This window comes from Scleropages formosus, chromosome 15 (assembly GCF_900964775.1).
Source record: "Scleropages formosus chromosome 15, fSclFor1.1, whole genome shotgun sequence".
NCBI lineage: Eukaryota > Metazoa > Chordata > Actinopteri > Osteoglossiformes > Osteoglossidae > Scleropages > Scleropages formosus.
In genome coordinates this window covers 23,729,141-23,749,370 of record NC_041820.1, presented here as the reverse complement: position 1 = coordinate 23,749,370, position 20,230 = coordinate 23,729,141, and the positions used below count along the sequence as shown (strand labels likewise).

Below are 20,230 nucleotides of genomic sequence, written 5' to 3'. Positions count from 1 at the left end.
TATATATTTTCAGAAACATGCCATGGCATTAGAGCTCACAGCACTGACACATGATGATTAAACACTTGCTGTAAAAGTAGAGACTATTTTACATTAATCCAGGGTATCTGCCCTTTGAATGTAGGCTGAGAAATGGGACACTTACTTCAAAAAATTAACCCCCCCCACCACCACCCTCTCAAATTCTTCTCTTTCTCCTCTGTTCACCCTACCCTACGTCATCCTCTAGCACAGCAGGCACAGCTAGTATTGTTGTGGTTAAAGTTAGTACGTTTGGCTCCAAATGTTGCAGGTTTGATCCCTGCCTCTGGCTACAGTACCCTTGAGCAAGGTACTTACTCTAGAATACTGCAATAAAATTTCTGTATGAATTGGTAAATATTTGTAACCTTAACATTGTAAGCTGCTTTGGAGAAAAGCATCAGCTAAATGAGTAAATGTAGAAGATTCAAGGGCTGTTACTCAGCTCTCTGGACTGTGAATTTCCACATTAAATGTTTACAGATGGGCATCTGTGGCTGCAGATTTACACCAGCAGAGCACATTTTCTTGTTCCCACACTCAGGACCTCTCTGAATGTCCTCAGTTCTCTTAACCATTGTAGTATGACCAGTTCCCTTTTGCTACTTTAGTCCTGTGTTTTTACTAGAAGGTCAATCATATAAATGATTAGGACCCATTATGCTCCAGTGCCACCATATAAGCTGGGGCTACCCGTGGTAAAAATAATTTGCACAGAAGATCCCGTAATGATACAGTGACGCAGCTCTAGCTGTCAGTGGGGTGCAATGACCTTTGGCATGATGGGAGCTGTCAGGGGCTTACACATTGACAAGATACACATTAAACACGAGGTCAATAAGATATGTCGGTTGCAAGTCAGTGACATTAATAGAGAGCAAACCACTCGGACGAATGTCAGGGGTCACACGGACAAGAGTTTGAAAATGCAAGTTTTGCTCACAATAACGCGTTGAGGCTGCAGTTACAGTATGTTCCTCCCAAATGACTTCATTGGACACTTGTATAACATGACGGAATGGCTCTGAATGATATTTACTATTCATTGTGAGTGATTTTAGCTTTACTTTGAGACAAGGAGAAGAAAATGTTAATACAGCTTGTAGCATTAGCTTTTTGACTTTTATGTTAAGGTAAAGGTCACATTTAACAGGCTAAACAATATCACATATTACAGGAGTATAAAAAAAAAAAAACAACATATTAAAGTGAAAGGAAATATAAGAAAGGTCAACAGATAGTAATTGAAAAAGGCAAGCTACTGTTCTGGCCACAAAGTAAATGGTTCAAAGAGTTCTGCCAAGGTAAATGGGCCTTAGCACAAGTGACACCAGGCTCCATGTGGAAGGTCAACGCACGGCCAACGCTGTTGACAAACCCTCAGATGAGGAGGTTAATCACTTTTATTGGGCCAGGCGCAGCCCGGGGAAATGGCTCTACAGGCAATTAAATGGATGGCAACCCAGCAGGATTGACCCTTGTCTCTGGAGTCAAACAGGGATTATGGGGTAGCTGCGGTGGCCTGCGGTGGCTTGTTGTCAGACACAGGGACCAGTGGGGACAGATGGACGCTACAGAAAGATGGAGCACTTGTGAAGGTCCATCAATTTCAAATCAGGCATTTCTAGTTAGACACAGGACTGTGTCTTGATACCTGTGAGGAGTGTGTGAGGAGTTTGCATGTTTTACCTGTGTTTGCATGGGTTTCCTATGAGTGCTCTAGTTTCCTCCCATAGTTCAAAGACAAGTGTTTGGTGCCATGACTGCGTAAGTGGATTATTATTATTATTATTATTATTATTATTATTATTATTATTATATGGGCGGCACATGCTTCCCATGAGTGCTGCTGCCTCACAGCACCTGGGTGGTGCAACAGGACATGGGTTCGATCCCTGTTCAGTCTGTGTGGAGTTTAAATATTCTCCCTGTGTCTGTGTGGGTTTCCCCTGGTGCTCCAGTTTCCTTCCACAGTCCAAAGACATGCTGTTCAGGTTCACCCATAGTGTGTCAGTGACAGAGAGAGTGTGTTCCACTGATGTACCCAGTGTAAGTAGTGTTTCTAGCAGTGTCACATTGGTGAATACGGTGTGTGTGTATAACACTGCATAGAGTTCATTGGAAGTCACTGTGGAGAGGTGTCTGCTAAATATGTAAATGTATTTATTTTTATTATTATTATTATTATTATTATTATTGCAATCATAAGTGGCAGAGTGTGGGAAATTAACAGATCTGGAACCTACTTCTGCTGTCTGTTGTTGTCAGTGAATGCCAGCTAATAAAGGCCAGCTTAGTAAGAGATAGATTTGTATTTAAATACACATCTTTTAAATGTTCAGCTTTTTTTCATATTGTCACTTATTTTTCCATGACCTTCTGGTGCTTGGTTATTAATAAGGCTATCACTGAGTAGAGCTCTCAAAGTAATCACCTGTTCCGTATTATAAATCTGTTTAAACATGCAGTTCTTTGCAAAGTTCAAGAAAAACAGGTTTCCCTCCCAAAGGAACTGGATGTACTTACTTGTTAATCAATGTTGAAGACGTCTTGGAAATGCTTTTTTGTATAATTATCAACCCAAAAAACGATTCTTTCTTCATCATTTTCTTCTGCTCAGGCTGAAATACCTTCTTTTGTTTCGTATTGTCAATGTACACAGTATACCGCATGTGTATCTAGTACGTGTAAAGAAATAGCTAAAATGTATTTATTACATATATAAATATTCAGTATAATGAAAATATTCCCTTTATTTATTTGTTAATTTGTCAGTCAATTTGTTAAGTCAGTAGCAGTATAACTGTTTAGTAATCGCTGTTTCCGTGTCATTCAACCAGTGCTCTGGAGTCGGAAGCAATTATTGGATTACTGGAGTCGGAGTTGTTAAAAATGTACCAACTCCGCCTAAATGTACGGTATATGTCGGCCTATAAGTCGACCACCAAAAATTAGAGGTGTAATATAGGTTTAGGCCTGTATTCGCCGGATAAGTCGACCCCCAAAATAACGTGCAACTCTTGGGCCTAGGCAAGTCCTGCGGAATTGTATGCTTACGATTTGGGCCTAGGCTACAGTGCTGTGGAGTCGAAGTCAAAGGTTTTGTGTACCGGACACTGGGTTACTAGAGTCGGAGTCAAAGGTTTTGTGTACCGGATCCAACACACCTGCATTCAGAAGATCTTCTCTTCTTCTCTTTGTCAGAACAGGAGTGTCACTGAAGACTAGTGATTCTCTCACCCCCTACAGGAAATTAGGTTCCACATTTTATTCACACAAGTACCCCCCCCCCCCCCCCCAGCATTAATAAGTAATTAAAAGGGTTCTGAGGTACACTGATGTACAGTAAGCTACTCATCAGTGTAACCACACACTTTAATGAGTGTTCAAAACAGAGAAGCTTGATTGTAGAAGATGGGTGCCAGGAAATTCATCTCAAATGCAAACATCTATGGAAGATGGTGGAGAGAACACTCTGTCCTGTGAGATTGAAAAGTGGCTCAGAGGTGGAGCAAGGTCCATGAAAAGACAGAATCTGGGATATGCAGGGAAGGAGCTCTGCGAGCTGGGGGATCACGTGTCCAGGATTCGGTTACGGGTTCTGTCCAATGGCCCAACATTAAAAGCCCACAGTCACGGCCAGCTTGCCTCCTAATTAGACGCAGGCTAATTTATCCTCAGAAGAATTCCTTTGTGTAAATTCCATCTGCATTTCCTTAAAAATGACTTGAGATTAAAGGCCTGCTTCACCCATCAATACACTCCAAGTGGACAGAGACCTTCAAAGCTGAAAAAGTGACACGTGCTATTGAGTTCAGTATACATTTATGCACATTTACATAAGCTTTCAGTTTTGCTGTACTTGTTTCTTACATGGATACTGGGTCATCAAGTTATGAACACAATCGGGACTCAATTAGCTTGTGTATCCAGCCACTACATCATAGTTGGGAAAACCTTAATAATACAGATGTCCCCCTTATTCGCCGTTAGGTCCTGTTCAAACACAATGCTATAATGAATAAAACTTTTTATATGACTTTTTTATTCTCTTTTTGTCAACCTGTTGTCCTGTGATTGTTCATTGTACATAACATTTAGCAGGGAACACCACAGTCGGGACACCACTCTATCACAGGACTTACATATTTGTGCATGAAATTGAAATAATAAAATTGTCACATATAAAACTGAACAAATTGGGGTGGTACGGTGGTGCATCTACTGGGCTCTTTGGTGTAAGTTTGAATGCGCCTCAGTCTGATGGTGACACTGAATAGCCTGTAGAGTGTCTGGCTATCCTGTCATAGACTGTATCTGCTGAAAGCAGCAAGATTTTCCTACCCACTTCAGAGAGAAGACACGGGGGGAATACACATGGGAAGCATGTGTTTTGCTCAGCGGTCCATTTTCCCATGTCGCTGAGCTCGCACCATCCCATCGCAATCCACTGTTTGTTGTGATGCCCTGATTCTCCAGGGTTCCTCTGGTTCTGTTTGAAATTCAGTGCTTGTGGAGAGTCTGTGGTGACAGAAGGGAGACTCTTCAGATATTCGGGCTCCTCGCAGGTGATACATGGTGAAATGAGGCAATAGAAAAGCCTCTGGGATTTACATATCTTTCCATCCCCAGTATGCCAGCTGCATACCCACAGATTTGAAACTGCACCCTTGAGCATCTTCTGAGGTGGTGGTAGGAGTTCTCTCATTTATATGGCTTCTTATTAGCAGTGACAGAATGGTGGCCAATAATAGTTCTACTCTTGTTTTACACTTCTTAGGAATGGAGAAGTAAATGAGTTGTCTTAGAAGTTCTGGATGGCATGATTTGTAATAAAGATAATAACAGAGAACATTTTGGAATATTGAATGTTATAGTGCTATTTGTTAAGCTATGTGTTGTATAAAATGTCCTAGTTTACTTGGACCTGTATTCTCAAGTAGTGCAAAATATTTGGGACACAGACCTCTAACGGGAGGGCTGTTAGTTCAGTGAAATACTGTCCCCTCCAGCAGCTATAATGAAAACGTGTTTAAAAAAATAATGTGAATTTGATGGATAAAACTGTTGGTTAAGCAGCAAAATAATAATAATGAAAAAGTGGTTTCATATGAGTTCTGGGATATTGAATATTAAATTATTGTAAATGTACTGTGGGGTTGGGGTTAATGCATTGCCTTATAGAACAATCAAATGAGTTGTTTTATGCAATGCAGTGCTGATAAACATAGTAATGACAACCAGGCAAGACCACACTGAGCTAACAGACAGAATGTGACCCCTGTGGGGGAGACCCGTCGACCTTTACACCAACATGTCACTGGATTTTATTGTATGTTCTCATTAGCGAGTGGCTGAGATGCTCCCGTAAACATGCTTTAATTAGTGCTCTTGGCAGAAGTCGTCTGTCCCAGGGAACGGCTGCATCCAGAGAAGCGCTCCGCAGGACAGCGTCATTGTCGGTAATCAGTCAGCGACCCACGCTCATCTGCCTTCCCTCTACGGAGAGTGGGGATGGGCAATTCTAATTCCAGCTGTCAGTCTGTTGGCAGCAGCAGTGGTGACCACAGCCGCCTTTGTGTATTATTTCCACCCTATGTCATTTTGACGGGGGTCATGGGGTCAACTCATTCTCATGCTTTCTGCTTGTGGTTGTGCCAGCAGTAGCTGTGCGTATTTGTACACCCTGCCCAAGTATGTGGTTTGCAGTTCCATCCACAAATCCAAACCCCTCGCTGACTGCATCCAGTGCATGCTGCTGGAAGTACTGCGAAAGGAGAGTGTGTGACAAGGGGAGCACAAAGATGCCTTCTGACGACTGGGTCATCAATCCTCACTGAAGCTGACTGAGTGGCCGGCAGTGTCTGTGTGTGTGTGTGTGTTTGTGTGTGTGTGTGTGTGTGTGTGTGTGTGTGTGTGTGTGTGTGTGCGCGAGCACACCATGACTCCACCCTGACCCTGCCTGGCTGTCATGGCAGCTTCCCCTGACAACATGCAAATGTCTCATAGTGCACTTTAGCCTCACATCACTAAAGGGCTAATTATTAATGCAGCATCCTGCCATCTGGCTTCACTACATGCTGAAGCATTTAGTTCACAGTCTGTAGGAAAGCAGAGGAACATGATAGTATTTTGCTGCACATTCAGCTCTCTGAAAAGGCTTGGTGAAGTTCAATGGTTTCTTCTTCGAGCCAGAGAAGAAATTCACAGTTCTCGCCATGTGCCTGCAGAGCCTCAGAATGTTCTTTAAAGTGCTGCACACAGCAGCCTTTGCAGATGGGTGTCTGTGGGTAGGGAGGGAGGTAAAGCACCTATCGCACTTAAAGAGAATATTTCTCAGGGAGTTTTCGTATTTCCGTATTTTTCATATTTTTATAAAAATTCCTTTCAGAACAAAATCCTATCATGTGACATTCGGAATCCGGTCAGCACACCAATTAATTATTGCTTCTTATCATAGAAACTTGCTGAGTAAACAGTGGATATTTTTTTCTTTTTTTTTACAGTGTGTGTGCATGTAGCCTATCAATTTGCACTCAACATCTTAACAAAATTATTTTTTTCCAGTATTTGGTTAAGCATTGAGATACACCAATCAGCCAAAACATTAAAATCACCTGCCTAGTATTGTGTAGGTCCCCCTTGTGCCACCAAAACAGCTCTCATCTGTCGAGGCATGGACTCCACAGGACCTATGAAGGTGTCCTGTGGTATCTGGCACCAAGATGTTAGCAGCAGATTCTTTAAGTCCTGTAAGTTGCGAGGTGGGGCCTCCATGGATCGGATTTGTTTTTCCAGCACATCCAACAGAAGCTCGATCAGTTTGAGATGTGGGGAATTTGGAGGGCAAGTCAACACCTTGAACTTAATGTTTGCAGTGTGGCAGGGCTCATTATCCTGTTGAAAAAGGCTACTGCCATCAGGGAATACCATTGCAAAGGGGTGTACATGGTGTGCAGCAATCTTTTGGTAGGTGGTACATCTCAAAGTAACTTCCACATGAATGCCAGGACCCAAGGTTTCCCAGCAGAACATTGGCCAGAGCATCATACTGCCTCTGCCGGCTTGCCTTCTTCCCATAGTGCATCCTGCTTCCATCTCTTCCCCAGGTAAATAATGCACACACGCTCAGCCATCCACATGATCTAAAAGAAAACATGATTCATCAGACCAGGCCACCTTCTTCCATTGTTCCATGGTCCAGTTCTGACGCTCACATGCCTATTGTAGGTGCTATCAGGGGTGGACAGGGGTCAGCACAGGCATTCTGACCGCTCTGCGGCTACAGAGCCCCATATGCAGCAAGCTGTGATGCACTGTGTGTTCTGACACCTTTCTATCGTGACCAGCATTAAGGTTTTCAGCAATTTGTGCTACAGTAACTCTTCTGTGGGATCGGACGAAACGAGCTAGCCTTCGCTCCCCACGCTCATCAGTGAGCCTTGGGTGCCCATGACCCTGTCGCCGGTTCACCGGTTGTCCTTCCTTAGACCACTTTTGGTAAGTCCTAACCACTGCATACCATGAACACCCCACAAGACCTGCTGTTTTGGAGATGCTCTGAGCCAGTCCTCTAGCCATCACAATTTGGCCCTTGTCAGAGTCGCTCAGATCCTTACGATTGCCCATTTTTCCTGCTTCCAACACATCAAATTCAAGAACAGACTTTTCACTTGCTGTCTAATATATCCCACCCCTTGACAGGTACCATTGTAATGAGATAATCAATGTTATTCACTTCACCTCTCAGTGGTTTTAATGTTTTGGCTGATTGGTGTATAATACCACAGATGTAAAAAATAATAGATGAATCCCCATGGAGAAATTCACTTAGGCTGCTGCCATGCTGGCATCAAAATGCATCTGTCAGGGCTGTGGGAGGAGCACAGAGCACCCAGAGGAAGTCCATGAAAATTGCACACAGACTGAGATGGGTTCGAATTCACGTTCTGCATAAGAAGGACTTTTGCATTGCTTTTCTTGTGTGCTGTTGGTCTCTATGGTGAATTTCTTGAGCTTTTTTGACCATATCAAACAAAAATATGCTGAAAATTTTATTTATTTATATGTTTAGTTTTGCATTTATTCTTTTTTTAACTTTTTTTGCAAGACAGTCACATTGATAAGTGAACAATAAGTTTTTTGTTCCTTTTTTGAAAACTTTCACTGCACCATGAAGATGGGAATTTGCATAGGAGAGGGTCTATTGAGGCGTTGCAAAGTCGCAAAGTCAGCTTAAGTTTTGCATCAGGGTAACTGAGTTATGCTGCTGCAACACAGCCATGTAGATATAATATTAATACTAGTGCGCTTTCAGCAAAAAGAATGAAAGTCTTCAGCACTTTTGCTGATTACAAACAGGTTCTCTCATACAACACCACACACTCTTCTTAGGTGTCTTTATAGGGTTTTTTTTTTTTTTTAATGGAACTTATTTTTTCCATAAAGGAGTGAAAGAGAATGAGAATACTTTCATTTTCCCTAATGTGCAGACAAAGCTGGCTAATAGTCTACTGCAGAATGTTGTAGTTTGCTTGATAAGACTATTCTTCAGAAGTAGTTTCCCATTTGAAAATAAAACCTGGTAATATCACAGCACACTTGAGCTTTATCTACAGGGTAATGAGAACATCAACAAGATTTATCCATTCTTTTTCTGTATCAGTGGTTACACCCCAGCAGAAGCAATGGGTCATGAAATTGAACTTTGTCCAGTGAAAGACAGTTTTCTTGTTCTGATTTATTTTAGGAGCATAACTTCAGATTATGTCCACTAGCTGCATTAGTTGTAAGAAATATCTGGTGTCATTTGTGAAAAATCCATAAAGTCTTCATTTATTTAGGAAACACCCAGCCTTTAATCATGACAAAAAGAATTTAGAATCAGGGAAAAAAAAAAAAAAAACTATTTAAAGTTCAGGCATTACTTTTACTGGGCTCATATAGTAGCCTGAAAGCTGTATTGCATCTGTAGAAATCAGTTCATCAAATCCTCAATGTGACAGTTTTAGATCTGCATCTGTTGTATTCAAGGTATAGGAAGGGCCAGCTGCTCCAGTGCTGGAGCCATCTGAAGTTCCTTCCATGGACGGGGAATTTACTGTACACGTTCAGAAGAACAGCTACACACATGCTGACATAAAAGAGTTAACATCCCCTTACATTCTGTGGCCTCAGCTTTGCATTCTTTTGCTTGACTGCCTATGCTCCAAGCCTCATTTTCCTAGTTTCCTCCATTTTCCAAAACACATTATAGACCTGTCATAGCTTCCTTCTTCACAGCATGTGTCAGTCTGATGTAAATAGCTCCGTTATTAGTTCAGATGCATTTATTTGAACTGGAGTGTGTTTGAAGAGAAGCACCCTTGAGCATCTTTTGTTTTGAAGAGGAGCACTTCCTGCTTTGGCCTACGTGTTGTTTTTCTTCTAGGTGTGTTTCACAGGTGCGTGCAAAATCCTCCCTTAGCGACTCCTGAAATTACAGTGGGCAGAAGTATGATGCCGAGTCACAAAAGCGTGCCAGATTCATTCCACTTAAAGACCCTGGATTTAAGGCTGAATTCCCATTTGGGATTACAGGGATGGTACAGGTCACCTACCGTGAAATTCAACATGAAAGCAGCCAGCATGTCACCGTTTTAACCACCGACGCCGCCTTTGCTTGATTGGTCTGCAAGGCCTACATGTTCCACTCTCATTTTTATACAGAATAATTTCCCACAGCTCTTTTTTTTTCTCTGTTTATTTTAATATATTTTTTTGAAATATCCAATAGTACTTGAGATTTGGCTGATGTATACTGATAAAGAGCCATGCCAGAGCTCTGTTGTACATAACAGGTAGGGAGGCATTATAAAGAGGATTGTTTTATGTGAAGCTTATCATTTCCATGTTGCATCCGGGTTGTGGCCATGCTCTGTAGGCTCCATTTTAAAGATGTGTCACTCCAGTGAGCCACCGCAGAAGCGAAGGACAAAGTTGTGAATTCAGCCCAGAGTTTAATAGCAGTTTTCATGAAGTTGTGTTGAAGGACCACCAATGCTGACTGCCTCATTGAGGTAAACATGCACGACCCCTGTAAACAAAAATTAGAAGATAATCACACTGTTGTTTGGGTCTTGCTCCTAGCAGGGAAAATATAACGGGGCCTCTCTGTACGCATGTGATATGATCGCAAATGACCAGAAATGATACAGATTATTAGCACTAGTTGCATTCAGATTTTGAAGCTAAAAATATATTGTCATTTATTTATTCCTAGTGCAGCATGCTTGTGAGACATACAACTGAAAGTACTTATTGCACTAAAATATAAAGAAGAAGAATTAAAGGAATTCAGATCTTCTCACGAATATGGCCAGTATATTCAGTACAGCCTCAGTTAGGTGTACAGTGTCAACCTGCAACTTGGAGACCATTCTGTAACAAACACACTGAGAAAAGCATGGTGTGGAGTTTTACTTCATCGCACCATGGTATGACAACTGTCAACCTGTGTGTGAGTGACAGCTGTTTTTTCTGTCAGTGTCATTTTTTCCCAGGATACAGCAGGCTGTAGCAATACATACTTTTACAGCATTGAACATAGGCAATTGTGCAGCTGTGTCTTCATTTGGAAGGATGCGTTCAGCTCCTTTGAACAAAGTGGAAATAAGGTCTGGACAACTGGAAAAAGGAAACTTATGGAAGAGTGCCCACAGAAAAATTGTTTTGCTGTCAACCTTGAAAGTAAATAATTAAATTTGTGGTGGGCTTGTCTCACAACAGAACAACAGGACCAAAGAAAATCGGTGACCGGCGCCTGTTCTTTACTCTCTTGAGGGACATACATCTGTGTCTGCACCTCTTTTTACTAAATTATAAAGGACAACACGAGTTATTCTCTTCCATCAAAATTTTTCTTTCACATTTTCCCAGTCCGGTGAACATGTTACTTTACTGCATATTAGTCCGCTGAGTACTGGGTTGCTTTTTTTTTTTCTCCCTTCCGCTTCTCAGAGCCATGAACCACCTAATCAACTCATTATGCTTCAGTGGCCAAACCCTTTGTACTGCTGTTAGGTGAATCATGTTCCTCTGTGCCATATGTCCACCACCTCTGTAGACTTCTTTTTTTTTTTTTTTGGCGCAAAAAAGTTATGACGCACTAGGCAAACCCATATTTAGAGGGAAGGGTCAAGCAAATTAGGAGAACATGTAACCGAATTAGTGTGCTGGAGTGTGCCACTTGTACTCAATTTCTTTCTGTTCACGCCATATACTTTCAAACTGAAAAAGAGCGTCTCTAGTAAGAGGCTCCTCCCTCATATTTTGGTTATTTCCCATTGGATATTTTACAGTGTGGTGCCTAAATATGAAGCATAATGGGACACTGTCAGGCAAGATACAGTACTGTTGGTTTCTCACAATATGTCTTTGCCACTTTCATGTGTAAACTCCCCCTTTAACTATGTGTATTAATTTAAACGTATCCTTGGTTCAAGAAGTTTGAATTCTGTAGAGACCTGGATTTATTCAACACTGATGGTGGTTGCCTTGTTTAAGGAAAAACATTTAAAATCCTTCCGTAGTGTTTTGAACCAGTAATAAAGCTGGATGGTGGAAGCTGGGTGCCTTCTAAAGTCATAACTTGAGTCAGTTTACTTGGATTAATTAATTTCGAGATTCTCTAAATACAAAGAAACAAACTTTTCTTTCCCTGATTCCACCATTGTTAATACCCCTTCCACCTCCACCCCACCAGTATTTCAACCAACCCCCTACCGCACTAGATTGTTACTGTTGGAGAAATGAGGATGCAGCCTGCATTAGCACTGGCAATAGGGCTCTAAATATGTGTGCAGAATGACTATGTGGATACTGCTTCATATGTTCTACCTGAGCCTGTGCCTGGTGAGCGAAGGTCCCATAGATATGGAAAAAATCTTGCCCAGTGCTTGTTTATAACAAAGGTTGACCAACAGACCTAAATGACTACTGGCACCTAGCTCTAACTTCACATATCATGCGGACCCTTGAGAGGTCAGTCCAGTACACTTTAAGCTTCTGGTAAGGACTGCACTGGATTCCCTCCAGTCTGCATACCAGGATCACACTGGAGTGGAAGAGGCCATCATATACCTGCTGGAAAGAGCTTACTCCCACCTGGACAAGGCAGGAGACACTCTGAGGATCATGTTCTTTAGTTTCTCTAGTGCATTCAAAACCATATAGCTTAGGCTGCTGGGAGAGAAGCTTCGTTCCATGAAGTTGAACACATCCATGATGTCCTGGACTACCTGACTGTCAGACCACAGTTCATTCTGCTGCCTTGCTGTGGTCTGACGTGGCCATGTGCAGCACAAAGGGGGCCCTCAATTAACAGTCCTGGCTCCCTTCCTCTGACTTTAAGTACAACACTAAGTCATGTCATCTGCAGAATTTCTCAGATAACACACTATTTGAGTATATCAGGGATGAGTAGGACGATGAGTTCAGGAACCTGGTGAAGGATTTTGCTGAGTGGTACAACCGCCAGCTACCTTTCAGCACTGGAAAGGCCAAAGAAATTGTCGTGGACTTCAGGAGACTCAAGGGTTCCATGTTCCCCGTAGGGATTGCTGAAGTGGAGGTATCTGGAGTTGTTCCTAGACAACAGTTTGTAATGGACATGCATCACTGAGGCCCTGTACAAGAAAGAACAGTCACCCCCTACTTTCTAAGGAGGCTCAGATCTTTTGAAGTATGCAGAATTTGTTTAGAGATGTTATACCAGTTGTCTGTAGCTAAGCTATGTTTCATCATACCCTGCACCACCTCACTTAACTCCTCTTACTTCAGTCCACTCTTTCCCTCTCTAGCATTTTAATGTTTTCATGTAAATATGGTTTCCTTATTTAGCTAGACCTTGTAGCTTAAAATATATTCAAGCGTTTTTCTTCTTATTTATATATTTTGTTACTTATGTGAGAATGTGTATGCATGTTGTAGCTAGTATGCTGCTGTAAACAATGTGAATTTACCTCTGGGACTGATGATGTTTCATTCATTAGTTTTTTCATTTGTTCAGTCATCCGATCTTACAACACTATGTAGGGATTCTTAAAGAGATTGAGATTAAGTTTCACGCCAAAGGTCATTGTCACAACCCTAGCGCCTTGGTAGTCACACTATGTGCTAGATTGTCCTTTTCAGCATTCAGTTGTGGAGGACCAGAGTTGTGTAGGACTGTTCATTACCTTTGTCCTGATGGTCATTAATTTTGACTTGTCCTCTCCTGCAGACCCTCCCACCGTGGAGCCGGTGTTCACGGAAATCCGCCAGGGCCTGAGCCGCACCTTCTCCATGAACTGCAGAGTGCTGCGGGCCCACCCACATCGCGTGCTCAAGTACGAGTGGCGCTTGGGCAATCGTCTCTTAAATGCCGGACTGGTGGACTCCCGAGATGAGAGCGAGTACACGGTGCGAAATCTGAACCGGGAGGGCTACGGAGAATACAGCTGCGACATCATTAATGAAGCCGGGGCAGGTCGCTGCAGCTTCCTTGTCACAGGTAACTGTGCTTCGGTCAGCTCATATATTCACAGTGTTTTCTTCTTTTATTGAAATATATTCTGTTCCTTGTTTTATGTATGTGTGCATCCATTCACTCTTTACGGAGATCTGCTTGTCCAAATGCAGGGTCAGGGCTGTGGTTGCACCAGCTCATTACAGGGTGGTCACACACGTGCCACACTGTATGTATAATATGTGCTCAAACGTTCAAAATACCGCATATTTGGAAGACCTTATTGGCGAATTTTACTAGCCAAAAATCTTAATAGCAAAGTAAAGGAATATGTTTTATATTTTTTTCAGCTGGTTGTACAGTTCTGCAGTGGGTAGCGCTATTGCTTTACACCTCCTTTGCTGTGGGTTTGGGCATGTTTTCAATTGCTGTTTTGTCTTTGTGATGTTTGCATGGGTTTGCTCCTGGTGCTTTGGTTCCCTCCCACCACCCAAAGATAGTTGGACTGGTTACTCTAACTTGCCTTTGTTCATTTGAGTGAACGAGTGTGTAATTGCGCTGTGACAGACTGATCTCCCATCCTGGATGTACCCTACATCGCACCCTTTGCTTTCAGGATAGGTTCTGGACCACCATGACCTTGTATTGGACAAGTGGTTATGAGATCATGAATGAATGGATTACTGTTTTGGGAGCCTTACTGTTTTGGGGGTGTGATTCTGTCATCCAAGAAGTCAATTAGTCATTTTCACGAACCACTTGTCCTTGTCAGGTTTGTGGAGGTCCAGAGACATCCAAAAATCACCAAGCAAAGAAAGGTACACCTTAGACTAGATAGCAGTCCATCGCAGGGTTGCTGCCCACACACACACACACACACACACACACACACACACACACACACACACACACACACACACACACACACAAACACACAAACACACCGCCCCCCCCCCCACCACCACCACAAGCAAGTTAGAGTCACCAAGTCACCCAAAACACGTGTCTTTGTACCATAGGAGGAGAACGTGCAAACTGTACACATACTAAGCTGGACCCAAATGACCTGCTGCATCACCCTGCTGCCTATTATTTTCCCTCATTCTTTATTAAAATTGTCCTTACCTTTCAGGAGTCTGTTTATACACTTAGAGTGAATACATTAAACTCTCCACCGAGGTAATTGTTCGGAAACAGTTAGAGGAAAAAAGACACACTTGGCCCGGTGGTTTAATGAAACACGTTTGGTATAAAACCCTTGTTAGTGCCTGTAGACTTTCATGAACACAATAAGCCGCTTATCAGTTCACAAAAGACACTGTACTTGTTTTGTCACTCATGAATTATTTAAGTAAAAAATTTAAATGTTTTAAAGGGGCTTGAGAATTATGATGGGTAGGTTGTTGTCAGGGCAGGGGGGTGGAAATGGGGAGATTAAAGTATCTACTTTTGTAGGTGGTCTTTACTTTTCTATTTCTGCACGCTGGGGCCAATGAGCGGGAAGCTTCTCTCTCCATTAACCGCAGTGCTGCCGCTGGACACTGGTTATTAAAAATTAACAAGAAACATTTGGCTGGTGCTCCTGCAACTTTTCCTTTTTCACTTGCGACACGATCGAGGCACGCTGGGCTTGTCGACATGCCCCGGGGAAAGTTGGCAGCAGCTCGCTTGTCCTATCTGCGACTCGGAGCGCTTAGTTAAGATTGGCAGCCGATTTGTCCCTTTGATTTTGTGCCACTTCATAAGCAGCCCAGCCTCTCTCCTGGTACCAGCTTCTTCTTTTTATTTCTGGTGAGTAAAATGTTTTGGCTGCCACTTGAATTTCCCACATGGTTGCCAGGCAATTTCAGGCACCTGAGGTGCAACTGGATCAGAGGTACCTGTTCCGGATGCACAGGTAACTCCCAGAGATTTTTCCCCACCATCTTCTCATTTATTTGCATAGATAATTTCCCAGTGTGCACAGCAGGCCTATGATAGAATTATATCCCGGACCTGGTTTCTGCCATCTGGACACAGGTGGCTGCCAAAGGTACAGAGGGTTTGGCATGTCAGAGGTGAGGAACACACAGGCAAGGCTTCTCAGAGAAACACAGCAGGGCTAGTGAGGTATGTGGAGCAGCAGGTAGCTTCATGTTCACAAACGCTTTGTAACTCCAAGGATGCTGTTTCAAGTCCTCGGACATGTGCTGCTTTAGGGTTCCCTTGAGCGACGGATGCAATTGCTCCAGCAAAATGCACTTTTATTATCTTGGTCAAATGTTAATTCACTGTGTGAAAGGATTTATCAGTGCTACAGGAGTAATGACCACCCTTTTCCCTCACCCTCCATGAGAAGTTTGAAAACAAAGACAAATCTAGCTCAGTGACGACAGAAGAAGACATTGCTCAGTTGAGCTTTGGTGATAGATGGATGAGCAGTGTCCTAGTGCTTGCTTTCAGGGACATGCCTGAGACAGGAATGTATACAAGTAAACACTTAGAAACAGTGCCCCTACCAGCCTGCAGGGTCCTACGTTGTCAGGTTAGGTTCCTTAGTGGCAGTTTGGCGGCGAGTTTCTGAGACATTGGTGGTGGCAATGAAATATTGACTCTTCAGGTTCACTGTGTGTAAGACGGATGTCCCACAGTGACAAGGGTGCACTTGTCTTGCCTTCCTTGATTTCCACCGTCCTTCAGTGTCTGCTGTGGGTTCCTGTAACAAGCAAACAAACATTAGCACACAATGCAAGAACTCTATCTTCATGCTGTGTTTTACCATAAAGTTTGCAGTAATGTGCTAAGATTCCATGGGAAAAGTGAAGGTGAAGACATTGTTTGTGTTTCTCCTGTGCCAGTATAACTTGAGTCCGGAAGACATGTGACGGTGCCTCCAGAGCAACTCTTCCATAGTTCATACAGAATATAGTATACTGTATGTAACAATATAGAAATGCTCACTGCATTCATTTTTTAAAAAAGACCAAATGGTGTCCTATTCTAAACTTTTTGTATCACCCATTTCCATCTTGTAACTTCCTTTGCATGAAAAAAATAAAACCTAAAAACACCTGCATTAGATATTCAAACTGTTGTTTTGTTTTCCATCAAGATTTTTTTTCCAGTAGCCTTGATGATGTTGCTCCTAAAAATTGACATGGCACAGCTCAAAGTGCCTTGTCTAATATGCAGAAATCAATTCAACTCATATTGCAGAAACCCAATGATGCTCCTAAATCAGAAGACATATGGAAATCTGGTTGAATAGATAAAAAAATGTCCGCAATTTGCGTGTGAATTTGAGGACATGACTCAGTGTAGTCATGGAGGCAAAGAGTGATTAATGGCAGCAGTGCCCACCAAGGAACTAAATAAGCTGGTAGCACACAGGGATATAATGCTACGATTCATCAGGCCGATCAGCTTGATATTAATTCATTGGATTCGTTTAGGATCAAGGGCAGAGCTTCGATGTCTTCATGGTCTTCTTGCTTCCCTTCCCATTAAAACAAACATTCACTGACGAGCATGAGTCTTTGTCGTCAACGTCAAGTGACTTTGAATTATGCTAACCATTAAGGCAAAGTCTATTAAGACACCCGGATGGATTTAGTCTGTGCTCTACTATTCTGTCTCCTACAAGATTATTGCATTCCTGTGTCACAGACCTCATCTTACCCTTAGGTGATAACAAAACATGTAGTATATGGCAGATGAAAAGAACACAGTCAAATTATGGATGCAGTTTCTTGATCAGCTAAACTTCAGAAAACCTGTCAAGATGCACAGCCAGACTTGTGGTTTTTTGTGTACCACTGGATATCTTATGCTTGCAAATGCAAAATATTGTTTAACCATTGCCATAAAGGCCATAACACTGTTGGAAATTTACTTTAATGTTACCGGACATATAGCTTCAGTAATTCTTTTGTGTTAGGAGAGGAAGTGGACAGTGATCTTCAGAAATGTCAGAACAAAACAACATAATAAAAATTACTCCTGTAGATCCTGTACATTCATCACAGGACATCAGATGGATTTAACATATGCATTGTAAAGGTACGCTGAAGGCTTGTGTAGATCTTTGGAGCAGATCAGATATGAAAGTTTCAGTCTGCTGGCAGCAGTTAATGTTGTCCTTGAAATCACAGACTTGTAACTGGAATAAGAAGACACTCTTCCACTGTAAATTTCTACTGGGTACTTAGCCTGTGTAGCCTCAGTAAAATCTATCTGTACGAATGTGTGAAACTTTGCAGTGGCTAAGCAATGACGACGTAATAATAAAGTACCAAAATGAATGTGTTATGATGATTTTACAGTTGCTGCTTCTCTGGTGGGGGGCACGGTGGCACAGTGGGTTGGACTGGGTCCTGCTCTCCAGAGGGTCTGGGGATCGAGTCCTGCTTGGGGTGCCTTCTGACAAAGTGGTGTCTTGTCCTGGGTGTGTCCCCTCCAGCCCTACACCCTGTGTTGCTGGGTTCGGCTCTGGTTCCCTGCAACCCCGTATGGGATGTGTGTGTGCGCTTCTCTGTTAGCCCCATAATGTGATTGCAAAATCTGTTCCCAGTGTAGTCTTGTCACTGTTCTGTATTTGAGATAATTGATTGAAAATGCTTTAGAAAAATTTCTGTTTCTACTGTCCTTGTAAATGTCCTGAAAACGAATACCAAGTACAGTAAAAAAAAAAAAAAAAAAAAAAAAACATCTGTTTCTCAGACATAAAACCTTTAAAAGCATCCTTTGCTTTATGTGACTCCTTCTTAATGGCTTCTCATGAATGATTAATTTGTAATAACCAGTTTGTCACAATTATTAACAATGACAGTATTCTCTGTGCTGAGGTAGTATAAATCCAGTAACCTTTCTGTATAATGGAGTGCCCTAAGTATCCTTGCCTTTTTTTCTCTCTTAATAATAATTTCAAAATGTATTGGCCTGAGTAGAGCCGTTTTCCCTTCCTTTCAAAGATTAATTGCTCATAGTTATTTATTAGTTATTAGATATTTGTCACAATCATTTTACACACATTTCTCAAATTCAAATTCCATGGTCACAAAATCCAAATCACCCTTTTAAGTAAAAAAGGTCTTCTCTTCCTGCTAAATCTAACTTTGTGCCCAAAAGTCTCACAGAAGAAGTATTTTACATGGTACCTGATACCTGATATACACTGGTGTGGTCAATGGATAGTACTGTTACTGTAATTTAAGTTGTTTTGTTTAAAGTGACTGTGGATATTTAAAAAAGCAGCCTATAACTGATAGTTCCAATACCTATACACACACACACACACTGGCTGAAGTCACTCATCCCGAGCAGGGTCACGATGAGCCAGAGCCTAACCCGGCAACACAGGGCAGAAGGCTGAAGGGGGAGGACACACACCCAGGACAGGATGCCAGTCCGTCGCAAGGCACCCCAAGCAGGATTTGAACCCCAGACACGCCAGAGAGCAGGACCTGGCGAAGCCCACTGCACCACCGCGCTCCCCCCATATATATGGTCCCCCAAATATATATATATGTATTTATTTGAGCAATTTCAGAACCAGTGATTGTAATATTCATCCACATCATGCTGATAATCCTATGTCATGCCTCTGTGTGTGTGTGTGTGTGTGTGTGTGTCAGTGAGCGAGTAACCCGGCTCTTCAGTTATATCCCTAGTCACTTCCTCTATAGCCTATAGACGGTTTACCCTTTCATAAGGATTTCTGTCACAGACCTTTCATTAGCCTCTTCCTGGATTGGGGCCTTGGCATGGCGGAAGGGCTTGCGTGATCTACAGATTTCCAGAGCTATGTCGTCGAAAGCAGTGTGCTCCAGGTAGGGTCTCCCAAGGTGAACAGGTCTGGAGTGAAGATCCAGACTAACATGATCCAGAAACCTCCATGGAAAATAGAAACGAGAACGTTTACCCTGCCTGGAATAGGGTCACTGTGACCTACCCCTGGAGCCGGACCTGGGGGTAGTGTTCCTAGGCGAGCGCCTGGTGGCCGGGCCACCTACATAACCCAGCCGGGCTCAGCCCGAAAAGGCAACGTAGGTTGGCCAAACTGGTGGGCCCACCACCTGCAAGGTCCAACATGAGGGTTGGGTGCGATGTGTATCAGGCGGCAGGAGCAGGCAGGAGCAGGCAGGGTGGCACGTGGTGTCGTAGCCCCTCGTGTCAGAAATTGGCTCTTGACACATGAAATGTAAACTCAGTGGGGGGGAAGGAGCCGGAACTGGTGCGGGAGGTTGAGAGATACCAACTAGATATAGTTGGGCTCTCCTCCACTCACAGTGTTGGCTCTGGAACCACACTCCTCGATGGGGGGTGGTCTCTCTCCTACTTAGGAGTTGCACAGGGTGAGAGGCGCCGGGTGGGTGTGGGGATACTCGCAAGCCCCCGGTTGGCTGCCATACAGTTGGAGTTTATCCCAGTGGACGAGAGGGTCGCCTCAATGTGACTTCAGGTTGCAGAGAGGAAAACTTTGACTGTTGTGTTCTTATGCACCAAACAGCAGTTCAGAGTATTCAACCTTCTTGGAGAAGGTGGGTGGGGTTCTGGACAGGGCCCCACCTACAGACTCCATAGTCTGGTGAGTTGAATCAGATGGTGGGGAAAACTGATGGACAGACGGAGTAGGCCCGAGCATTTAGTGAGGGTGTGCTGGGAATGACTGTCGGAGGACCCTTTCCAGAATGATTTTAACCCGCGCCTCCGGGAGAGCTTTTCCCATGTCCTGGAGGAGGTAGG

General features: G+C 43.0%; 1 protein-coding gene across 3 annotated transcripts in view; it reads left to right on the top strand.

The window, feature by feature from the left end:
* Positions 1 to 20,230, top strand: part of mdga2a (MAM domain containing glycosylphosphatidylinositol anchor 2a) — a 240,961-nt gene that overhangs the window by 160,117 nt on the left and 60,614 nt on the right. For all 3 annotated transcript variants that reach the window (XM_018764196.2, XM_018764195.2, XM_018764194.2), the window contains exon 9: positions 13,283 to 13,552. In XM_018764196.2, the coding sequence (XP_018619712.1) occupies positions 13,283 to 13,552 (270 nt within the window). The remainder of the gene's footprint in view (positions 1 to 13,282; positions 13,553 to 20,230) is intronic.